This window comes from Rhipicephalus microplus, chromosome 5, assembly GCF_043290135.1.
Source record: "Rhipicephalus microplus isolate Deutch F79 chromosome 5, USDA_Rmic, whole genome shotgun sequence".
Classification (NCBI taxonomy): domain Eukaryota; kingdom Metazoa; phylum Arthropoda; class Arachnida; order Ixodida; family Ixodidae; genus Rhipicephalus; species Rhipicephalus microplus.
Genome location: NC_134704.1, coordinates 156,633,503 through 156,653,061, shown reverse-complemented (window position 1 = coordinate 156,653,061; position 19,559 = coordinate 156,633,503). Strand labels below are relative to the sequence as shown.

The 19,559-nt window shown below is 47.0% G+C and overlaps 1 protein-coding gene and 1 non-coding gene across 3 annotated transcripts in view; one reads left to right on the top strand and one right to left on the bottom strand.

Moving 5' to 3' along the window:
• PolZ1 (DNA polymerase zeta catalytic subunit) overlaps positions 1 to 2,689 on the top strand; it is a 282,317-nt gene extending 279,628 nt beyond the window's left edge. For both annotated transcript variants that reach the window (XM_075896104.1, XM_037424966.2), the window contains exon 32: positions 1,345 to 2,689. In XM_075896104.1, the coding sequence (XP_075752219.1) occupies positions 1,345 to 1,711 (367 nt within the window). In that variant the 3' untranslated portion in view covers positions 1,712 to 2,689. The remainder of the gene's footprint in view (positions 1 to 1,344) is intronic.
• Positions 2,690 to 7,996: 5,307 nt separating this feature from the next.
• On the bottom strand, positions 7,997 to 8,068 carry TRNAA-CGC (transfer RNA alanine (anticodon CGC)). Its single transcript has one exon. It is a non-coding gene; the product is annotated as a tRNA-Ala (tRNA).
• Between the last annotated feature and the right edge of the window lie 11,491 nt (positions 8,069 to 19,559).

Genomic DNA, 19,559 nt, shown 5'->3' with positions numbered 1-19,559 from the left:
CAACGACAGTACCAGCAATCAAAAACTGAGAGGAGATGGCCGACCTGTCTTCGAAAGATCGGTGGCAGTGGGAAAACACAGGGCTCATCATCTGGTGATGCAGAGTAGCGGGGAGGGGGGACAAAGGACGGAGAGCTGCGTAACAAGAAGGAGTCAGGGAAAGCGGCAACTAGAGGGGCACGGAGGCAGGGTCGGCGTTTAACAATAGCAATCTATGGGCACCTTGTCGATGCCTGATCAGTGGTTGAAAGTGGTTTCCCGGGAAGTCGGCAGAGCGTCGACTCCATTCGCTGTAACCGATCGGCGGCGCTTGTAGATGTTCGTTTGAAATTTTGTGCCATTGAAATAATGCATATTTTCACGGTCACACGGATAATGTTCGTTTTAAGCAAAATTTCATTTTAATAAGTAGGGCTGTTATATGTGGGCTCGACTGTAATCCTAAGTCTCAAAATGAAAAGTAAGCACCTCTGGCGTTTAATGAAAAAAGGCTTTGCCAGGAAACAAATGTTTGAAACAAACCATGGTAAACCGTGATGCTTCTCAACTGGTATAGAGAGCTTTGTACTGAAGGCACATACCTATATCAAAGAAGCAGTGGGCAATTCATGATTTCTTTAAAAGGTCTGAACAGCGACATTATTGGCCAGATAGCTTGTTGACCTTACTCCTCTGCTTTCTGTTCATTGCATGCAGTTAGGGTTTAAAAACACTTGAAAACTTCTTAAGTGTGATAAAATCATTTCCTAATCATAATGCATAGTGTCACTTGACCCAAAGTCATCTATCTGAGAACTTCTGATAATTCAAACTCCTTGATAATACAAACAAAATTCAGAGGTCCCTTCAAGTTTGAATTAACGAGAGTCAACTGTATCACAACTTTTGAAGCATATGAATCAATTTAGGGGAATTACAATTTTGCAACATGTGCCGGCAATAGAAAAGATGGCATTGATGTTTCCTTCTAATTTTGCTTCTTGCTTTGGTGCTGTGCCTTAGTTTCCTTCCCGCCTATCTGCCGAATCCTCGCAGGTTCCTTGTGATGGATGTACTTGAGTAACACATATGAGGAGTGTGTTACTTTGCGAGTCTAATGGGAAAGCTGAATGTGTGATCATTGATTCAATGTCCATGAGATCGACTTACTTATTCATGATCACTGAATGGTTTTTTTCCTAGTTTTTTAAGCAAGTAAGACAGAGAATCAAAAGGTGCCCTTTATCCATTTCTACTCTCATAATTCTAATTGGTCACTGTGATCAATAATATGTCACAATGTTCAATAACTCATAAAATGCCGTACCTTGGTGCACAGAACGTGAGTGGTGTGCTTTGTTGCAGGTACGAGGAGCTTCCAAGGCCTCGCTTTGTGTCTACCCCGCGTCCAGGTACAATGGCCGCCTACGTGGTGGTGAACCAGCTGTGCCTGGCATGCGGTGGACAGGCGGAGTCGCGACAGCTGTGCGCCTCTTGCGAAGCAGACCCTGCCTATGCAGCGCTCATCCTCGGCGGCAAGGTGCAGCGTGTCCAGAAGGCACTGCTTGAGCTGCAGACCGTGTGCCACAGTTGCATGGGCTTTCAGGCCGGCAGTGTCTGCTTGTCAGTCGACTGTCCCGTCCTCTTCAAGACATCGCGCGTCACAACAGAGGCCCAACAAGCCCTAGAGTGGAACCGAGCCAGAAACGATGTCCCTGCCTCGTCGTCCTAGTCGTGCTGGCCTCTCCTAGCCAACCCTGCCTTTCTATACGTATGCACCATAGTCTGGCAGCTGTTCTGATCTTTCTCACGCACAGTATTTACATCTCTGAGAACATGACTCGACGTGACATAGACGTGTGGTGCCGTAGCTGTGAGCTGCACATGCAACATGCATGACATTGGTGTCCTCGATAGATACGCTGGAAACTCCGCTTTGTTGTGACAGACAATCCAGCGTTAAGAAGGCCAGTGATTTATCTAATAGGCTGTTTTTTTTTTAGCGAGAATTTTCGCCAGTACAACTGTGTTCATGACAAGTTCACCTCTGTAAGCATGAGTGCTCCAAGCATGGCCTTGTTTTGCTCAGGTGAATTTGAACAAAGCGGACAGTGCCGCTATTCGCACAAGTGGTTCATTGTCAGAGTTAGTCATTGCCGACGGATGGACCAGAGGAACTGCACAACTGGATGAGCGTTGTGATCGTGCAATTTTCTTTAACACGCTGCAGTTCATTTTCAAGAAGCTGTGTGATCATGAAGACTTTTTTTTTTGTTCATGTGTGTTGCTGCTTTTCCCGTTTTTCTTTGGCCAAGCAGGCCAAGTTCACAGGCCCACACATCTGCTTGGAATTGGTGCTGCAGTAAGCACCTGATTCACGCTCCATATTTATATTCTGTGATCCAGGTGGAGGGAGATGATCAGTAGTCATGGTGGCAGGTAGCCACGTCAACATCTGCAAGATATGCAGCATAGTCAGTCACATTTATGTCCGTTTGTGTGCTGTGCGTTTATTTCTGTTTGAAACTGTGCATGTGGAGTGCTTTGGGTGAGTGGCGGGTGTCTGGGTTGTGTGACCTCTCTTATACTATGCGTGATGAGCCAAGCAGCTCCTCTCGTGTCTGTGTCTGCATTTCTGTACATATAATGGCTTTCAACTGTATCATTGTGTTCGATTAAAATGAAGAAAAATCTATTTCACAAATTTAAACTGTTGTCACGCTTTGTGTGTGGGGCAGGGCTGCTAGGCACTGACACGGCCTTTTAGGAGCTTGCTCATCAAGCTTCTTATGCTCGCGCCTTGTCCGTTGTTGGCAGCCTGTACACTAGTTCTCTTTGCTTCCAATAGAGGCGCCAATGTGCTCGCTCTCGCGAGTCAAGCAAACGGTGGCGCTGCATGTTAGATAGATGACCTCTAGAGGGGCACACCTGCATACAGCACTTGCGTTTGGTGCAGTTTCTTTCTCATCGCTGGGAGCTCAATCAGTGAAGACTCTTCGTTACCTCTCCGCAGCATGTTCGTTACAGCTCTGCAGCACGAATACCCCTGAAGCCAAGGCAGCAGCATGGTGGGCTTGCAATACAGCAGCAGCTCGGGCTCACCGCCAAGACCTTGCTGTGAGAGCATGTGAGGCCGAAGTGAAGAGGGCTGCCCGTCAAGCAAACGTGGAGCTGTGGGCCACTGAAGCAGAAGATAGGCGGACATGCTGTAATGCAAACCTGTCATGTGTTTAATTGATGGTAGAGGAATTTGTACAAAGTATTTGCGGATTACCCAATCATCTCCGAGTAAGCTCCTCTAACATAATTCACTTTGAGGGATATGCCGGTGATTTGCATTTAATTTGTAGAGCACTTTAGGGACCCAGGCTGTCGTATTCTGTCATTGCTTGGTGTAACACAGGCAAAACCACTTATATAAAAAGAAAAAAAAAGATGAAGCAAGTGAAAAATAGGGAGATACAAAGGGAAAAGACAGAAAGAAAAAAATAGAAATAAAGACAAATAAATGAAAAAAGAGAAGAGGAAAGAGAAAACAAGGGAAACAAAGAAGGATGACCAACACTGCGCTTCCTTAAAGTATGGCACTACTTGTCCGAAGTTGCGTAAATTTTTATAAGTGCATAACGCTTTAAGCTTCTGGCTTGTCGCGTATCCATACAATTCATGTGGTTGGGTTATGCTCACAATAAATTGCTCAGTACAGGCCTCAAACAAAACTAGCAATGCTCAAAACTGTGTTAAAGGGAAAAGCATGGTTTAAAATAAAATATAACTAACAAAATAGCCACGAAGTAATTCGTATAATTTAACCAGAAATTGCTAAAAATGTTTCAGAAACCACTGGCTCACTCCGGCGCCGTGCACCATCACCTTGTCAGGCATGGGATTCGTCCTCCCATCGGCACACCTTTAGGGCCTAATCAGTGTGCACTCATTGGCAACCGCTACTGGAAAGACAGCGTCGATGCCACGCAAACCCTGAGCACAGCAAACAGGTGCAGCGCGACAGGCTTAGCGACATAGGCCTTTGCCTCTCCAAGTGAAGGCTCTCTGAGTAGCAACAGAGTGTAAGTGGCAGGGCTGGGCAGAGATGCTCCAAGAAATATTCCGAAATACAGACATACATGCACGGGAGCCCGGAAATACAGAGACTGAGATACATTTGTCTTTAACGTAGCTAGATATTTTAGAAATACATTTGCAAGACGAAGAGAAAGTATCCCGAAATGCAGATACAAGGATAGAGATGCTGCAATGCTTCTTTCTTTTTATTTGGGGACGCTGATGCTCTGCATGAATGAAAGTACTGTAAAATATTGTCATCAATATTGGAGTGCATTGAAGCATATCACTAAATACACTAATATACATGAATAATTGCAGGGAAAGCGTACAAATATTTTGCACAGAAAATCGGCTTTGCTGAGAAGGCAACAGCAGCTCCTCAAGTATGCTGTGCACTAGACATTGTCGGGTTGGTTTCAACATAAGGTTCACGAAGTTTGCAAATAGCCTGCCTGCTTAAAAAATCTAATCTGCTGCACGAGCCGTGAAAAATAACGACTTGAAATATACTGATGACTGTTCTGCTGTCAGCGGAATCGAGTACTTCACGACATGGGTGTGCCTTTTCTTGGCTTCGTACAAAAAAGAAAAAGTATTCCCATTTTCAAGCGTGCCAAATCATTTCTGATGAATAATAATAATGAAATAGTATAGTACCAATATGATAAAATCAATAAATTTATAATACATTTCGCTACTGCGCTACTAATATATTTTTGAAATATATCATGATACAGAAATGTAGGTACTCTAAGGTATTGCTGATATAATATAGTGATACTGTTTGGCTATGGTAAGCGGTGAAAACAAGCCCAGTATTGTTAAAGTTCTGACCACTCCAGCTCATCACCGCCAGTAAACTGATCCTGAAACTTGACACAAAGCAAGCGCAAGTGGGTCTTCTACATCGCCAGAGTAATCCAGCCGTGGTGTGTGAGAATGCAGCTGCCACTCAACTTTAATATCGCCGGAACAACCCAAATGCCTCTTTCGTGCACGAAATGCATTCACAGCATATCTGCATCTAATTGCCATTGCTACAATGCGAATAGTGAATTTCAGATTCAAAGTTGATAGTGCATTGGTTCGAATAATTTAGATTTGAATTATTATTATGTATAGTATAACATAAAAATTGGCCCCGTATCTGCATGTTTCACTGCAAATGTCATCGAAAGACGATAGTCTTGCGTGTAGAGAGAGTAAACAAAACGTTTAATTGATCTTCAGCGCGAGAAAAACGGTGAATTGTATTCTGGAAGTGCTGCGTTAGAGTCTCGATCCTTGCAGCGAAGGCTAGTGAGTGCATCGAGGCATGTTAGAGTAACGGCACCTAATGGACCATATACAGTTACTCTAAGGATGAATGGATGGGTGGATGGATTGATATGGCTGTACCCTTTAGATCGGGTGGCGGCTAACGCCACCTAGCCGTAATACTTAGTGAACCAACAACTAGATTTATCTTTTTTTCGCTTTAAATAGTGAAGTTCAGGACTGGTACTTTGCAGTGAAGTATTTAATTTTCACTCGTGCCTTGATTTTAGCCACCAATCAGATAACCTCTTTCTAGTTATTTCTACCCCTTAAAATCTATTTTGCCCTCGCTGTCCCTGAATCCCAGTGCTTTGAAAAACTCTGGGCCATCATCCTGAACAATAGGGTGAAGCCCTTTACAGAATGTTATCACATGTTCCGCAGTTTCCTCCTCTCCACATGCACTGCATACCGTGTTTACCCCCATCGTATTTGGCCCGATAAGTCTTGGTTCGCAATACTCCCGTCCTGGCCTCAAACACTAGAGAACTACCTTGAGTATTATCATAGATCTTTTCCTTGGCAATTCCCTGCTTAAAAGTTTGATAGATCTCTAGTGCGGACTTCTTAATTATGCCGATTCTCCACATGTCGGTCTCTATTTCTTTTACCTTCTACTTAGCCGATAGTTCTTTTTGGTTTAGCCCCCTGCTCTTCTCTAAGTATTTACTTGTCTATTTTCTGCTTTGCTTTCTCCATTTTGTATTGGCATTCCTCACGTACAAGTAGCTGAAAACTTTCCTATAGAACGCGGTTGCTTTAACGTTGAAATTACAATGCTGTGGCCGAGTATAACAAGCGGAACTACTAGTTCGTGCAAGTATGGATGCCAATGATCGATAACGTTTACGGCGGGTACTCCTAGAAGTGGCTGCCTGAACGCAACAAGGTACATTTAAGGCAACATTCTCTGACATAATTTTGTTTAAAAACGTTGAACGATTCAACTTTCTTCTTGTTTCTAACAAAGTAATTCAGCATATTGATGACAACTCCTGTCGGAAGTAACCCACAAATAGCCGAGAAAAAATCGCAGCATATCCATGACGTGAATGATGACGAGTGGGGCAAAGTGTGTGGATGGACAGATAGGCGAACGCACGGACGAATGGAGGCATGGACACACGGAAACATGGACGGACTGATGGATGCTTCGTCCCACTCATCATCATTCACTCCGTGGATATGCTGTGACACCGTTTTTATTGACATCCAATGCAATGCAACTGGCTACTACGACGACACGGGACATACGATCCACGGCGTAAGGAGCTTCCCTAAAAAACGTATGTTGATGAGCAGGTCGAAAGAATATTTCAAATGCAGCATTCGGCGATGCTTTGATACGAGCAATAAAAAAGGTGCCCTACCTCGTAAAGAACACTGTTCTTTGTTGGAAGGAAGTTTTTTCGGCCGATGTTGTGCAGCCATTGCTGCTTGCGCAAGCCATCGTTTTCACCTTGGTGTTTCATTAAAAGTGCGTAACCATTTTCACTGTAGTTGTTGCAGTCATAGACGCAAGAGCGCTGCATAGCGCCCACGCAAAGCACAGATAACAAAGCGTGCGCTACATTTGTTACGAGAAACGTCGGTGAAAAATGGCGCGAGCGAAAAAGAAAAACACAAGCAAAGCGCAAGATCCACGCGTCTTTAAGGGCAACCACGAAGGAGACCAATCATCGTGCAGAAAAGATGTCGGAGACCAGGGAGGACGCGAAGGGGGCGAAGAGGGAGAGAGGAGGTCGAGCGCGCGGTGGCGGTACTTTCCCAAGATCAAGGGGCTTTATCTAGCCCGGCGGTGACTAGGAAAACTTCTTTAGCAACTATACTGCAACGATGGTGGTGGCTATGCCACGAACACGTTTTGCTATTAGCCACAAACGCGATAACCGCTGTGACTGCTTATCGGTGTCATGAACCCGTACGAGGGAAGCATATGGTTCCTACTCGGAACGTTAGACAGCACCAGAATCGCAGCGCGCGTGGGCGCCCCAGTGGGTTAGTCACGTGGTATTTTTTTATTTCGTGGGCATTTGTAATTAGCAGAAAACAATAATTAACAAATGTAATGTTAAAAACTGTCTAATCAAACGTTTTGCAAAGCGATCTACAACTTCCTCATTGAAACTCTTTATCTATCTTCATTCCTTCAAAGTTAGTTATTTCAACAGATCTAACTAAACAATAAATTTAATTTAACACCAATTTAGAACACAAAAAATAGTTTGACTGACTCCAGGCGACGGTCAGCAACATGCATTTCGTCGCGTCATAATTGCATGTGTCGGCATATTTTTTAACTCTGGCTAAAGATAGCTGGGGCACCCTGTGTATCTCGCTCAGAGCTCACTCGGTCTCAGCTGAGCAATATTTTTTCCCGACTCGTGTCCCCCCCCCCCATATATATATATATATATATATATATATATATATATATATATATATATATATATATATATATATATATATATATATATATATATATATATATATATATATATATATATATATATATATATATATATATAATGAAAGAAGTAAATACTTAAGAATGCCTAGGAAAGTATAGGGGAAGATATTAGACCGAATTGTAATGTGAATATGACGAAAAAAAGTGGGTGAAAAGATAACTTGCCATGGGCAGGATTCGAACCTGCGACCTTCGAATGGCGCGTTCGATGCTCTATCACTGAGCTACCACGGCAGCTATCCGCCCAGCCACTTTATTGGGTTTATATGTGAATTTAAACGTGGGAGTGTCAGTTAGCGCCACCAGTATCCATGGCGGCGAGTGTGGCACACTCTTTTGAGCCCGTTTGGCGTCACGTAGCACGGGAACTTAGTACGAGCGGGCAGCTGACCTACAGTCCCTCGTATACAACCTAAAGGCACTAAGTCTGCCCGTACGAGACCCTCGTTAATGAATTGAGGAAAGAAGTATATACTTAAGGGCTCGTTTTTGCGTGTTTTTACACAGTAATGTCCCGAGCAAAACAAGACCTACAGCCAGGAGTTCACCTGAACCAGAGCAACGAAAATGTTCTCTTCTTCGCAGCCCCAAAACGAGTATTAGCCACAGCGGCTCGTTCATCAATGGTGGCATTACCCCCTCTCCCAAGAAGCATCGTCTCGATGCTGTACATGAAGAAAAAAAAAAGAAAATAAGACGAAAATTACGATGCAAGCAAAATGAATGGCGTAAGGCGGGATAACGTAATTGGTTGTGGAGTCAAGAGTTAAATGAAGAATAAGAAAAAATAAGAAATAATGTAAGGAAAAGACAAAACAAAAAGAAAGACGTGAAGTTACCAATAAAGTCAGTCACTCACTGGTGATTCACAGCACGAAAAGTATATGGTTTGAGCCGTGAAACGTGAATGACTTCAGTTTGTGGGGTGAAACGGGAACGTCTCGAATTGCCTTGTGGGAGAACCTCGTAAGTGACGTCGCCGAGACGTCGTACGACCTTGTAAGGGCCGAAGTATAGCGGCGAAGAAGCTTTTCTGAATGGCCACGCTGTCGATTAGGGGTCCACACCCAGATTTCATCACCAGGCATGAAAATAACTTCACGGTGACGAAGATTGTAGCGGCGCGCGTCTGCGGTTTGGTGATGTTGATTACGGTGACGAGCAAGTTGACGGGCCTCTTCAGCGCACTGCGCGAATTTGGCGGCATCCGTGTGGTATATTCCTAAGTTGTCGGGCAGGAGCATGGCGTTGAGCATCGTCGTGACCTCGCGACCGTAAACCTAGCGAAAAGGTGTGGACCCGGTACTTTCTTGAACAGCAGTGTTATACGCAAATGTTACGTAAAGAAGTATGGCGTCCCAGTTCTTGTGATCGATGTCCACATACATAGACAGCATGTCTCCAATTGCCTTATTGAGTCGTTCAGTCAGCCCGTTTGCTTGCGGGTGGTAAGCCGTTGTTTTACGATGTTTTGTGCCACTTTGACAGCTGGCGCACCATGACGTAAGACGATACTGTTAACGAAAAATTGGACGACTTCTGTTGCGGTGGCTTTTGGAAGTGGCTTTGTTTGACAGTAGCGTGTTAAGTAGTTGGTAGCGACCACAATCCACCAATTTCCAGACAAAGACGTGGAGAATGACTTCAGCAAGTCCATGCCAATCTGATGAAAGGGCACCTTTGGTGGGCCTATCGGTTGCAGTAGTCCCGTTGCTCGTAAAAGTGGAATCTTACGCCGCTGATAGTCGCGAAATGTGCGAACGTAGTGCTTCACAGTCTTTACGAGACGTGGCCAGTAGTAGGAGCGTTGAATCCGTTGCAGCGTGGCCGAGGTGTCCGGACGATGGCTCATCATGACACGCATGTAAAATGTCACCACGAAGTGTAGCTGGCGCAACAAGCAAATACATAGCTTGTGTAGGATGAAAGTTCTTTTTGTAAAGCACTCTATCGCGGAAACAAAAGGAAGATAGCGAGCATGCAAAGCTTCGAGGAGGGTGGGCATTGCGTCCTTCCAGGTAGTCAATGAGCGGAATGAGCTTCGAGTCATGACGCTGTTGCTCAGCCAAGCGGGTCGCTGATACAGCAGGAAGAAAAGTGTCGTCGTCTTCAAGGTCAGTGTTGGCATTTTCGACCGGTGCACATGAGAGACAGTCGGCGTCGGTGTGTTTCCGCCCAGATTTGTGAACGATGGTGACATCAAAATCTTGTAGCCGAAGGCTCCATCGTGGTAGACGGCCCGAGGGATCTTTGAGATTTGCGAGCCAACAAAGGGAATGGTGGTCGCTAACTACCCTGAATGGGCGGCCATACAAGTATGGGCGGAACTTTGTTATGGCCCAGATAACAGCGAGACATTCCTTTTCGGTTGCAGAATAGTTTTTCTCCCCTGGAGATAACGTTCTGCTCGCATAAGCGATCACGCGCTGTACGTCGTTTTGCCACTCCTAGTCCAACGTTGCTGGCGTCAGTGTGTAATTCCGTGTAGGCGCTTTCGTCAAAATGACCCAGTACAAGTGGACCATGGAGGAGGTTTCGGAGGGTTTCGAGCGCATGGCACTGATCGGGACCCCAAACAAATGAGCGTCTTTTGTAAGCTTTTTGAGCGGTTCAGCCACTTTCGAAAAGTTTTTGACAAAGCGCCTGTAATACGCACAGAGCCCCAGAAATCGGTGTAGGTCGCGCTTATTTGTGGGCACGGAGAAGGCGGCAATGGCGCGGGTTTTCTCCGGATCTGGGCGGATGCCGGCATGGCTCACAACATGACCAAGGAGCTTCAGTTCTTCATATCCAAAATGACATTTCTCGGGTTTGAGAGAAAGCCCCGCTGTTCTGATTGCCTGAAGAACTGCATGAAGGCATTGGACATGTTGTTCAAACGTGTCTGCAAAGATCACGACGTCATCAAGGTAAACAAGACATGATTGCCATTTCAGCCCCGTGAGGACCGCATCCATCATTCTTTGGAAAGTAGCTGGCGCTGAGCATAGACCGAAAGGCAACACTTTAAACTTGTACAGGCCGTCGGGAGTATTAAACGCCGCCTTTTCGTGGTCGTGCCCATCCACTGCGATTTGCCGGTAGCCGCTACGCAAATCCATGGAGGAAAAATATTTGGCGTTGCGTATACGCTCCAATGAGTCATCTACCCGGGGTACAGGATAAACATCCTTTTTGGTGACCTTGTTCAGCTTACAGTGATCAACGCAAAAACGCAACGTACCGTCCTTCTTTACAAGCATCTGCTGGACTTGGTCACGTATAGCATCTTCCTCTTTTTGCGACACCCTATAGGCATGTTGTCGGATGGGTCTCTCGGTGGGTTTCATAATGATACGATGCTGAGCAAGTGGTGTCTGTTTAACCTTTGACGTAGTGGCAAAGCAGTCTTGAAATGTGCTGAGTATACGCAAAAGGCTTTCTCGTTGAGCAGAAAGCAGTCTCGAGATCTCGTTTACGTCGAGAGTGCTCGCGAAGGCCTCGTCAGGGTGGCCATTCGATGAAAATGAAGCTAACGTGGACGAACCATCGCCATCGGCAAGTTCTTCACAATATGCAATGGCAGTGTGTCTCGTTAGGTACCGATATTCGTCGCTGAAGTTCGTGACCAGCAGGTGAGCATGCATTTTGCTAGGTTGAATGATTCCTCGGGCAACACAGATTTGTCGTGAAATAAGGAGAGACAAATTGGCCTCTGCAATGACCGCGTCAGACACGTCCTGTCCCAATTCTACTTTGACAAAGAGGCTGCTTCGAGGTGGGAGAGTCAGAGAATCGTTGGTAACACGGAGCAGTCTTTTCCAGAATTGTGTACTGTCAGTTGCAGCGCAAAAAGGATCCTCGAACGACACAAGTAATTCACGGAGGTCGATGATGGCACCGTTTTCACGAAGGAAGTCCATTCCTAGAATGACTGGCCGAGAGCACACACGCAATACGAGGAAAGATACCGCAAATGTCGACGTACGTATTCGAATGCGTGCCGTGCACATGCCAGTAGGCGTCACCAGATGGCCACCTGCCGTGCGCAACTGGGGTCCCTGCCACGGTGTGGTAACCTTCCTCAGTTCAGATGCCAGTGTGGCGCTCATTACAGAATAGTCGGCACCGGTGTCGACGAGGGCGTTGACAGCATGATTGTCGACTAAGACGGCGATTTCAGCAGAAACGATCTTTCTGCTGTCGGAGAACACTGCAAAACAGGAATGGTCCTCGTCCGGTCGTTGCGTCGAAGGAGGGCCTTTTACAGTTCGCCGGGCCGCGACTTCACCCCCAAAAGTTGCCGTTCCTAGTTTTCCCTGCGGTAACTTGGTGACCGGCTCCTGAAAAGAGCGGTAGACGATGAGGGGAAACTGGGTGACGTAGACCGACGAGGCGATGGTGATCTTGACTGGTGGTGCTGAATAGTCGAAGGAGTTCACTGGCCCGTGAGATATGCTTCGATTTCGCGGGGGCGCTCACCGTAGCGTGGCCATCGAAGATCAGGGTGGAAGCCACGGAGACCTAATTGCCGGTATTGACAGTTCCGGTATACGGGACCTGCTTCGCCGCAGTGATAGCAGAGCGGATGGTTATCCGAGGTGGCCCTGCCGCGGTGGTCTAGTGGCTAAGGTACTCGGGCTGCTGACCCGCAGGTCGCGGGTTCGAATCCCGGCTGCGGCGGCTGCATTTCTGATGGAGGCGGAAATGTTGTAGGCCCGTGTGCTCAGATTTGGGTGCACGTTAAAGAACCCCAGGTGGTCTAAATTGCCGGAGCCCTCCACCACGGCGTCTATCATAATCATAAGGTGGTTTTGGGACGTTAAACCTCACATATCAATCAATCAATCAATCCGAGGTGCGCCACGTGCTTGCCTTGCTACCACTTTGTCTTGAGGCAGACGGCAGATGGGTGGGTGTGCTAGGAAACCTTAAGCCGAGAGGCGGGCTCGAAGCATTGTCGTGGAATGGCTGCATAGCCTGGTACCTTTGAGACGTCCCCCGCTACGCCATCGATTACCAAAGAGAGGGAAGACCACTCAACCCCTTGTCTATCCGGGTCCGGCTATGTGTCTCAATCACTTCTCACATACAGGGATTCGTGCTGGGGCCGGGAAGTAAGAGACGCTACGACCTGTTTTTGTTTACTGATTCATTTATATTATTACTAACTGCAAACATCGTATACCCGCGTAAATCAACCACTATACAAAATTATAACATATGATTTAGACACTCGCGACGTTCAACACAGGGCATGCAGGCACATAAAGAAAGTAACTGCAACAATACAAGGGTATGCATATATAAAGAAAACACACGACGACCAAATGATGAAGTTATCAATTAATAAAACCACGCAATGTCTTAACGCGCCGCTTCCCTGCCTGCAAAGCTCGTCTAAATAGGGTGCATAAAGTTCGTCTCACGAATGGTCCGTGTTTGCTTGCTTGCTTGTTCCTTTCTTTTGTGGCTCTCACCCACTAAGGAGGATTGGCCAAGAAGCCGGTGGTTAATGCAAGTAAATACCTATAGATTTTCTAGATTAGGGGAATATGATTACTGTGTTTTGACTGTGGAATTAATTTGGCGCAATGTCAGAAAAAAAGAAAAAAAAGGGGGGGGAGAAATAATAGAATTTGTTGAATATCTGTGGTGGAATTGTTATATGAAATTCTCCTGAAAGTTGAATCATTGCAGTGTATCAGCTTAATAATAAGTGGTAGTGTGACTAGTAAAATTCCAGAGCTGATCGCTGACTCAGCAAGGTAATCTTCTTGTGTTATATATGAATTCGCAGAGAGCCCCGCAGATGTTCCTGTCACTGTGTCCCAATGAAGTGGCCCCAAAAGACAAAATATTGGGAGTATTAAGTGATATTCCTAATTTTCTGAATAAAATTTCGAAGCAGTTTTTTCTTTGATTTTTGAATCGGTGACATGCGATAAGAAAATGGTCGATATGTTCAGGTTCGTTACAGCTTGAGCACAGAGGGGATGGCACCAGACCAGACCTGTTTAGGTAGAAATTAGGAGGTGGTACACGGCAACGTAATTTTGTTACCAAGACTTCCAATTTACGCGTGGGACACCAGTTATTGTTATCAGTCTTCCTAGTCTTCGTCATCTTCTTCGTCTCTCTCAGCGATTTCCATCTTAATCTTCTTTCATAACGTCCCGCAGTAACTCGATCGCTTCCTCGTTTCCCATCTCTAACTTTCATTCCTCGTCATACCATCCCTGCCTCAGTCATCATCTCATCGACTCTCATCGCTATCTCTTCACACCGTTATCTTCCTTTTCCATTCCGCCTCTCTACCACCTCGAGCACATCGCATCGTCCCCCCGATCGCCGTTCCGTAGTCCCTTTTTGTAGGACCCGACTCCGCCCCTCCGTGGCACCTAACCAATTGCCACTGTTGACAGGACACATTTCTCTGTCAGTCAGTGTGTGTCAGCTTCTACGGCCGCCCCCGCGGCCCACACTAGTGGAAAACCCTCTCCCAAGCCAAACCGAGCAAGTAACAATGTACAAACTCAAGCCTCAGAGAGAGGGAGAGATGGGCGAGCTGTCCGAAGACACGTGAATTAGGGGGGAACAATGGTCCCAAAGCTCCCGACAAAGGGCGTAGTCTGTAATGGCCAACGTCGGGAGTTTGCAGTGTTGTGCCGAAATGTTTTCGGCCGACTCAATTGCCCCTGTTTCTGGTACTTGATGAGCCGATGTCCAGACCGAGTCTCAACGTCTCCATGCAGCTCGGTATCTCCCACGAAATTCTCCGCAGCCGCCGCTTCTTCGTCATTCAGCGAAAACAAATGTTTAATGACTCGGAGACAAAACAAACAGGGACTCATGATCAACAAAACGTTCGTTTTTTGTTGTTGTTGTTGTTCGCCTATTGTTAGTGGCGCATACCCACTGTGAGGGATTGGCCAAGTAACGAGTGGTTTCAAAATTTACTGTTCAGATTTGGAATGATGGAGGTTTGGCTTGCTGCTTGATCCTTTCTTTTGTGACTCTCACCCACTAAGGGGGATTGGCCAAGAAGCCGGTGGTTAATGCAAGTCAATACTTTTAGGTTTTCTAGACTGGGGAATCGGATTACTTTTTTTGACTGTGAAATTAATTTGGCGAAATGTAAAAAAAGGGGGGAGAAAATAACTAATAGACTATAACTTGTTGGATATATGAGGTGTAATCGTTATATGAAATTCTTCTGAAGGTTAAATCATTGCAGTGTAACAGCACACACCTGGCACGAACTCTCGTGTCCACACTTCGTTGTCTTCTTTCTTGAATGAATATCCAACAGAACATCCTGACAAAATAAGCATGGAGGAGGTCCCGCATCTAGAAGCCAGACGTATCGAAATAAGAAAAGTACGAGCAGCGACGGTCCCGTTCTTCTCTGTGCCAAGCTTAGCGTGACAGCGCAGACAGACAGACAGACAGACAGACAGACAGACAGACAGACAGACAGACAGACAGACAGACAGACAGACAGACAGACAGACAGACAGACAGACAGACAGACAGACAGACAGACAGACAGAGAGCGAAGTTAATGCATCCCGAAGAGCTACTGATAGGACTTCCTTAAATATTAATTTTGTTTTACTGTTGAGAGAATAACTCCGTCAGATGCTTTTAAAGGATCTACTTATACTTCTAGTGTACGCAATTCCTTTACAGATATATCGAGTATGATTTCTGTTCCCATTAGTAGAGTGGTTAGAAGGGGCGCTGATTTGTGAAAGTATCTTGAAAAGGCGCCAAATGGGTACTTCGTTAAGGAAGATTCTATTCCTTTATGTATTAACTTTTCAATTACTTAAACAATACCGGTGAAATAGAAATGGGTCTGCCATTTCAGTTGCTATTTTGATCACCAACTTTCAAAATATTGGAAATTCCGGTGAAGGATATTTACAAGCGTGCCTAATCAGAAGATTAAATTGCTAGTGAATTGTAAGTGCGCAATGACATGCCTAACTAGCGAAATTCTAGGGTTTTGACGTACCAATTCGCTATACTTTTGGGAAATAAACTCTGTCGTAACCTTCTGAGTCGTCACTGGAAGATAATTACAATGAGCTTATTGCGTGCCTATGAGGGACGTGAAGTTATTGCTAAATGCATTGGAGGTGATGGAAATTCTGGTGCGTCCCGGAAATTTCGATCTATGCAGCAGATATATGTACGCCCCTAACTCCTATTACCCTCACCTGTTTGTGGTCGTGCGTCGAAAACGTTCGACCCAGACATCTGGGAGGTTGGCGCCATTAGAACGGCTGTGGGAGGTTGCGTGACATATCCCACGCCGATGCTCCAGGTGGCAGGCTGCCGGAAGGATTTGTGGTGCAATAAACTTGGTCCAAGGTGGCCATGCATTGAGGGGTTATAACTTTCCTTGCGCGAATGATGGAATGCGTAACGGACACATGGGACGTATATCTGTACTTGCAGTGCAATCCGTCCCTCTTTTCGAAGGTGCACGGCGGATCTACGCCCGCTGCGTTGTTGACTGGTGATGTTGATTCTAGCTGGTTGAAGTAAGGCGTTCCCCTCTTTGCGGACTCTGGCATGGAGCTTCCAGGTCAGGACCGGAGACGTCATGGTACGGTTCTCCTCGCAGATCCTCACGCTAAAGTATTCTCGAAATGACGAAGACGTCTTGTTCTGTGCCAGAAGTGTTGGACCACGTGAACAGTTGTGCAGGTACCCACACCTCTAACTACATGCTCTAGAATGCGTGATTTGACGTGTCTGACTAAAAACATCAGTTCCAGAGCTTTCAGAGTGAGAAGTATCAAACGGCGCTTTTTCTCTTTTTATCGCCCACATGGGTCCGTCATGCGCCTCTACAAGTTTTGATAAAAACACTGCGAAAAATATAAAAAAATGAACTCAGCCTCACTGACTTACTGTTGAAAAGGCTGATAAAATATCGACGCCTTCTCGTCACTTCGTCTTACCTCGTTGAGAACTGGAGATCCGATTGAAGCCATTTACGTTTCCCATCACGCAACTTTTCCTACTTGTTCCGGATCTTCTACTGTTCTTTTGCGCCCGGCATCTTCACAGCTTGCGTGGACTTCTGAATGAGAGAGAGAGAGAGAGAAGTAAACGTTTATTTTGAAACAGTGCCCCGAGCGTGGCCTGGTGTCACCCTAAGTTGGGAGGATTCCCTAGTCCAGGAACCCTCTGGCGTCGACTGCCCTCTGCCCTGGCCACGAGTTGTCGCTGGTCATCAAAATCCTCGAGGACGAGCTTGGCCTCCCACGTTACCATTAGGTGGTCGTCATTTATTCCTGGGGTTTGGTCCTGCTCCAATTGCACGTCGTGGTTTGCATGGCACTGGCATTCCAGGAGCTAGTGTGGCAGTATGTCTGGTACGCTGCAGATCTGGCACACGTAGCCATACGTCCTTGGGTAGAGGCGGTGCATTAATATGCCACGTATATAAGTGTTGCTTTGTAGGCGTCTGAAAATCACGCTTTCTTCTTTGGTTCGTCTTGGATGGGGTAGAGGGTACAGCCGTCGCTCCAGTTTGTAGTGTTGAAGTAGCGACGAGTAGGTATTTTCTACTACCTCCATCTCTGCAGCCACGGATCGAACATCCTTTGGTCCCAGAGCAGCCCGGCTGACGTGCTCGCGGGCAGTGGTGTGAGCCGCTTAATTTCCCTGCAGACCCTCGTGTCCAGCAACGCAGATTACGCAGGTATATGGACTTGGAGAGCTTCGCCGTTTCAGGATGGGAATTGCGTTGGTTGAGACGCGGCCCTTCACATGATTCCGGCAAGTGGCTTGCCAGTCAGTGAAAATCACCGCGTCGTCTTTATATGTGGTGGTGGCGAGAGCAATTGCCGCTTCTTCCGCGGCGTCTGATTTGCGTGCCTTGACTGTGGCCGACGCCAACTCTCGGCCTTGAGGGTCGACGACGCTGATAGCATATGCTTTTCTACGGGGATACAACAATGACACAACTGTAAAGAAGAGGAAGTACTCCGGCGCAGAGGCAGCAGCATCGAGTGTGCAGCAGCGGCAGCAGCATCGAGTGTGCAGCAGCGGCTCGAGCTCGGAAATTGCGGCTGGTGCATCGCCTTCCAAGCCTTCCAAGCACCAACCTTTCTGCTTAATAAATCTCCTTTATAATTGGTGGAGACGTGCTGGGTACCGTTCCTTACACCTTCCCGCTACCATCCTGGAACTCCGTTCTCGACGGCTACCTTCTGCTATGCCGGACGCCGATCAGCAGACGCTTCCATCTCTTCCGGCCACCTGTCCAGGCAGTGTTCCTCAGCGGGAGCCTCCAATCTTCAGTGGAACAGATGACAACGACGTTGAAGAGTGGCTCTCGACTTTCGAACGGGTGAGCGCTTTAAACAGATGGACGGACGCGGACAAGTTGACACGCGTTTCGTTCTATCTCACGGGTGTAGCCAGCCTTTGGCTTAGAAACCACCAGGCAGACGTCCGAACGTGGCCGCAATTTAAAACGTCGATTGTAGCAGTCTTCGATCGACCTGCCGTCCGAAAACTTCGTGCCGAGCAACGTTTACGCACACGCGCACAAGAAACGGGTGAAACCTTTACAAGTTGCATAGAGGACGTCGTCGATTTGTGCAGACGCGTGAACGCCGAAATGACGGAAGCTGAAAAATGTAAGCACATCCTCAAAGGGATTGATGACGACGCTTTTCAAATGCTCTTGGCGAAAAGCCCGACCACTGTTAACGACGTAATTAGCCTCTGCCAAAGCTACGATGAATTGCGGAAGCAGCGAGCGCTGACAAGACGTCCTCCAGCGCACGATTTGGCATCGCTGTCTAGTGCGTTCAGTGGTCATGACCACGCGTCACTAATGGCCGAAATAAAAGCATTTGTCCGCGAAGAAGTTGCACGACAGCTTTCCTTGGTGCCTTTCACACCAGAAGCTACCACAACTTTACCATCGTCTCTACGTGACGTCATTCAAGGAGAGATCGCCGAGGCCTTACGAGCTGCTCGCGAGCCTAATCTTGTGGCTGCTCCTCTCACCTACGCCGCGGCTGCAGCCATGCCAACTCGCAAGGCGCCTGCGCCTCCGTTCCAGCCTCGCGCGAGCTATCCCCCAGCTCCAGTTCACTGGACCAGCACTAACACCGCCAACCCGTGGCGCACCCTCGATAATCGCCCGATATGTTACACTTGTCGATACCCCGGACACGTCGCAAGGTATTGCCGCCGCCGGACGCATATCACCAATGAAAACCGCCGTGAGCCTTTCTTCCCGCTTGATTCCAACGCGCGATACGGTTCCTCCACTCCAATGCCAGCCCGCTACCAGGACGACCACCGCCCTCGGCCGGGACGTCTTCGCTCGCCCTCTCCACGCCGCCGCTCGCCTTCTCCTATGCGTCGACGGCCCGCACCTAACGAGGAGGAAAAGTAGACGACGCAGTTCCTGAGGCAAGAACTGCGCGAGTTTCGGTTTGCCCAAGTCCTCATTTGTCACCTACCAATGTTATTGATGTGTTCGTCGAAAATATCCCTACCGTCGCTCTTGTAGATACCGGTGCAGCTGTTTCGGTAATAGATGCTGGATTTTGCCGCTCAATTCGTAAGGTTACGACGCCTTTCTCCGGATTATCGCTTCGCACAGCCAGTGCTCAACCTGTTCAACCGACCGCAGTATGTACAGCCCGCGTGACAATTCAGGACGTTCTGTATACGATAGAGTTCGTTGTTCTTTCATCATGCTCCC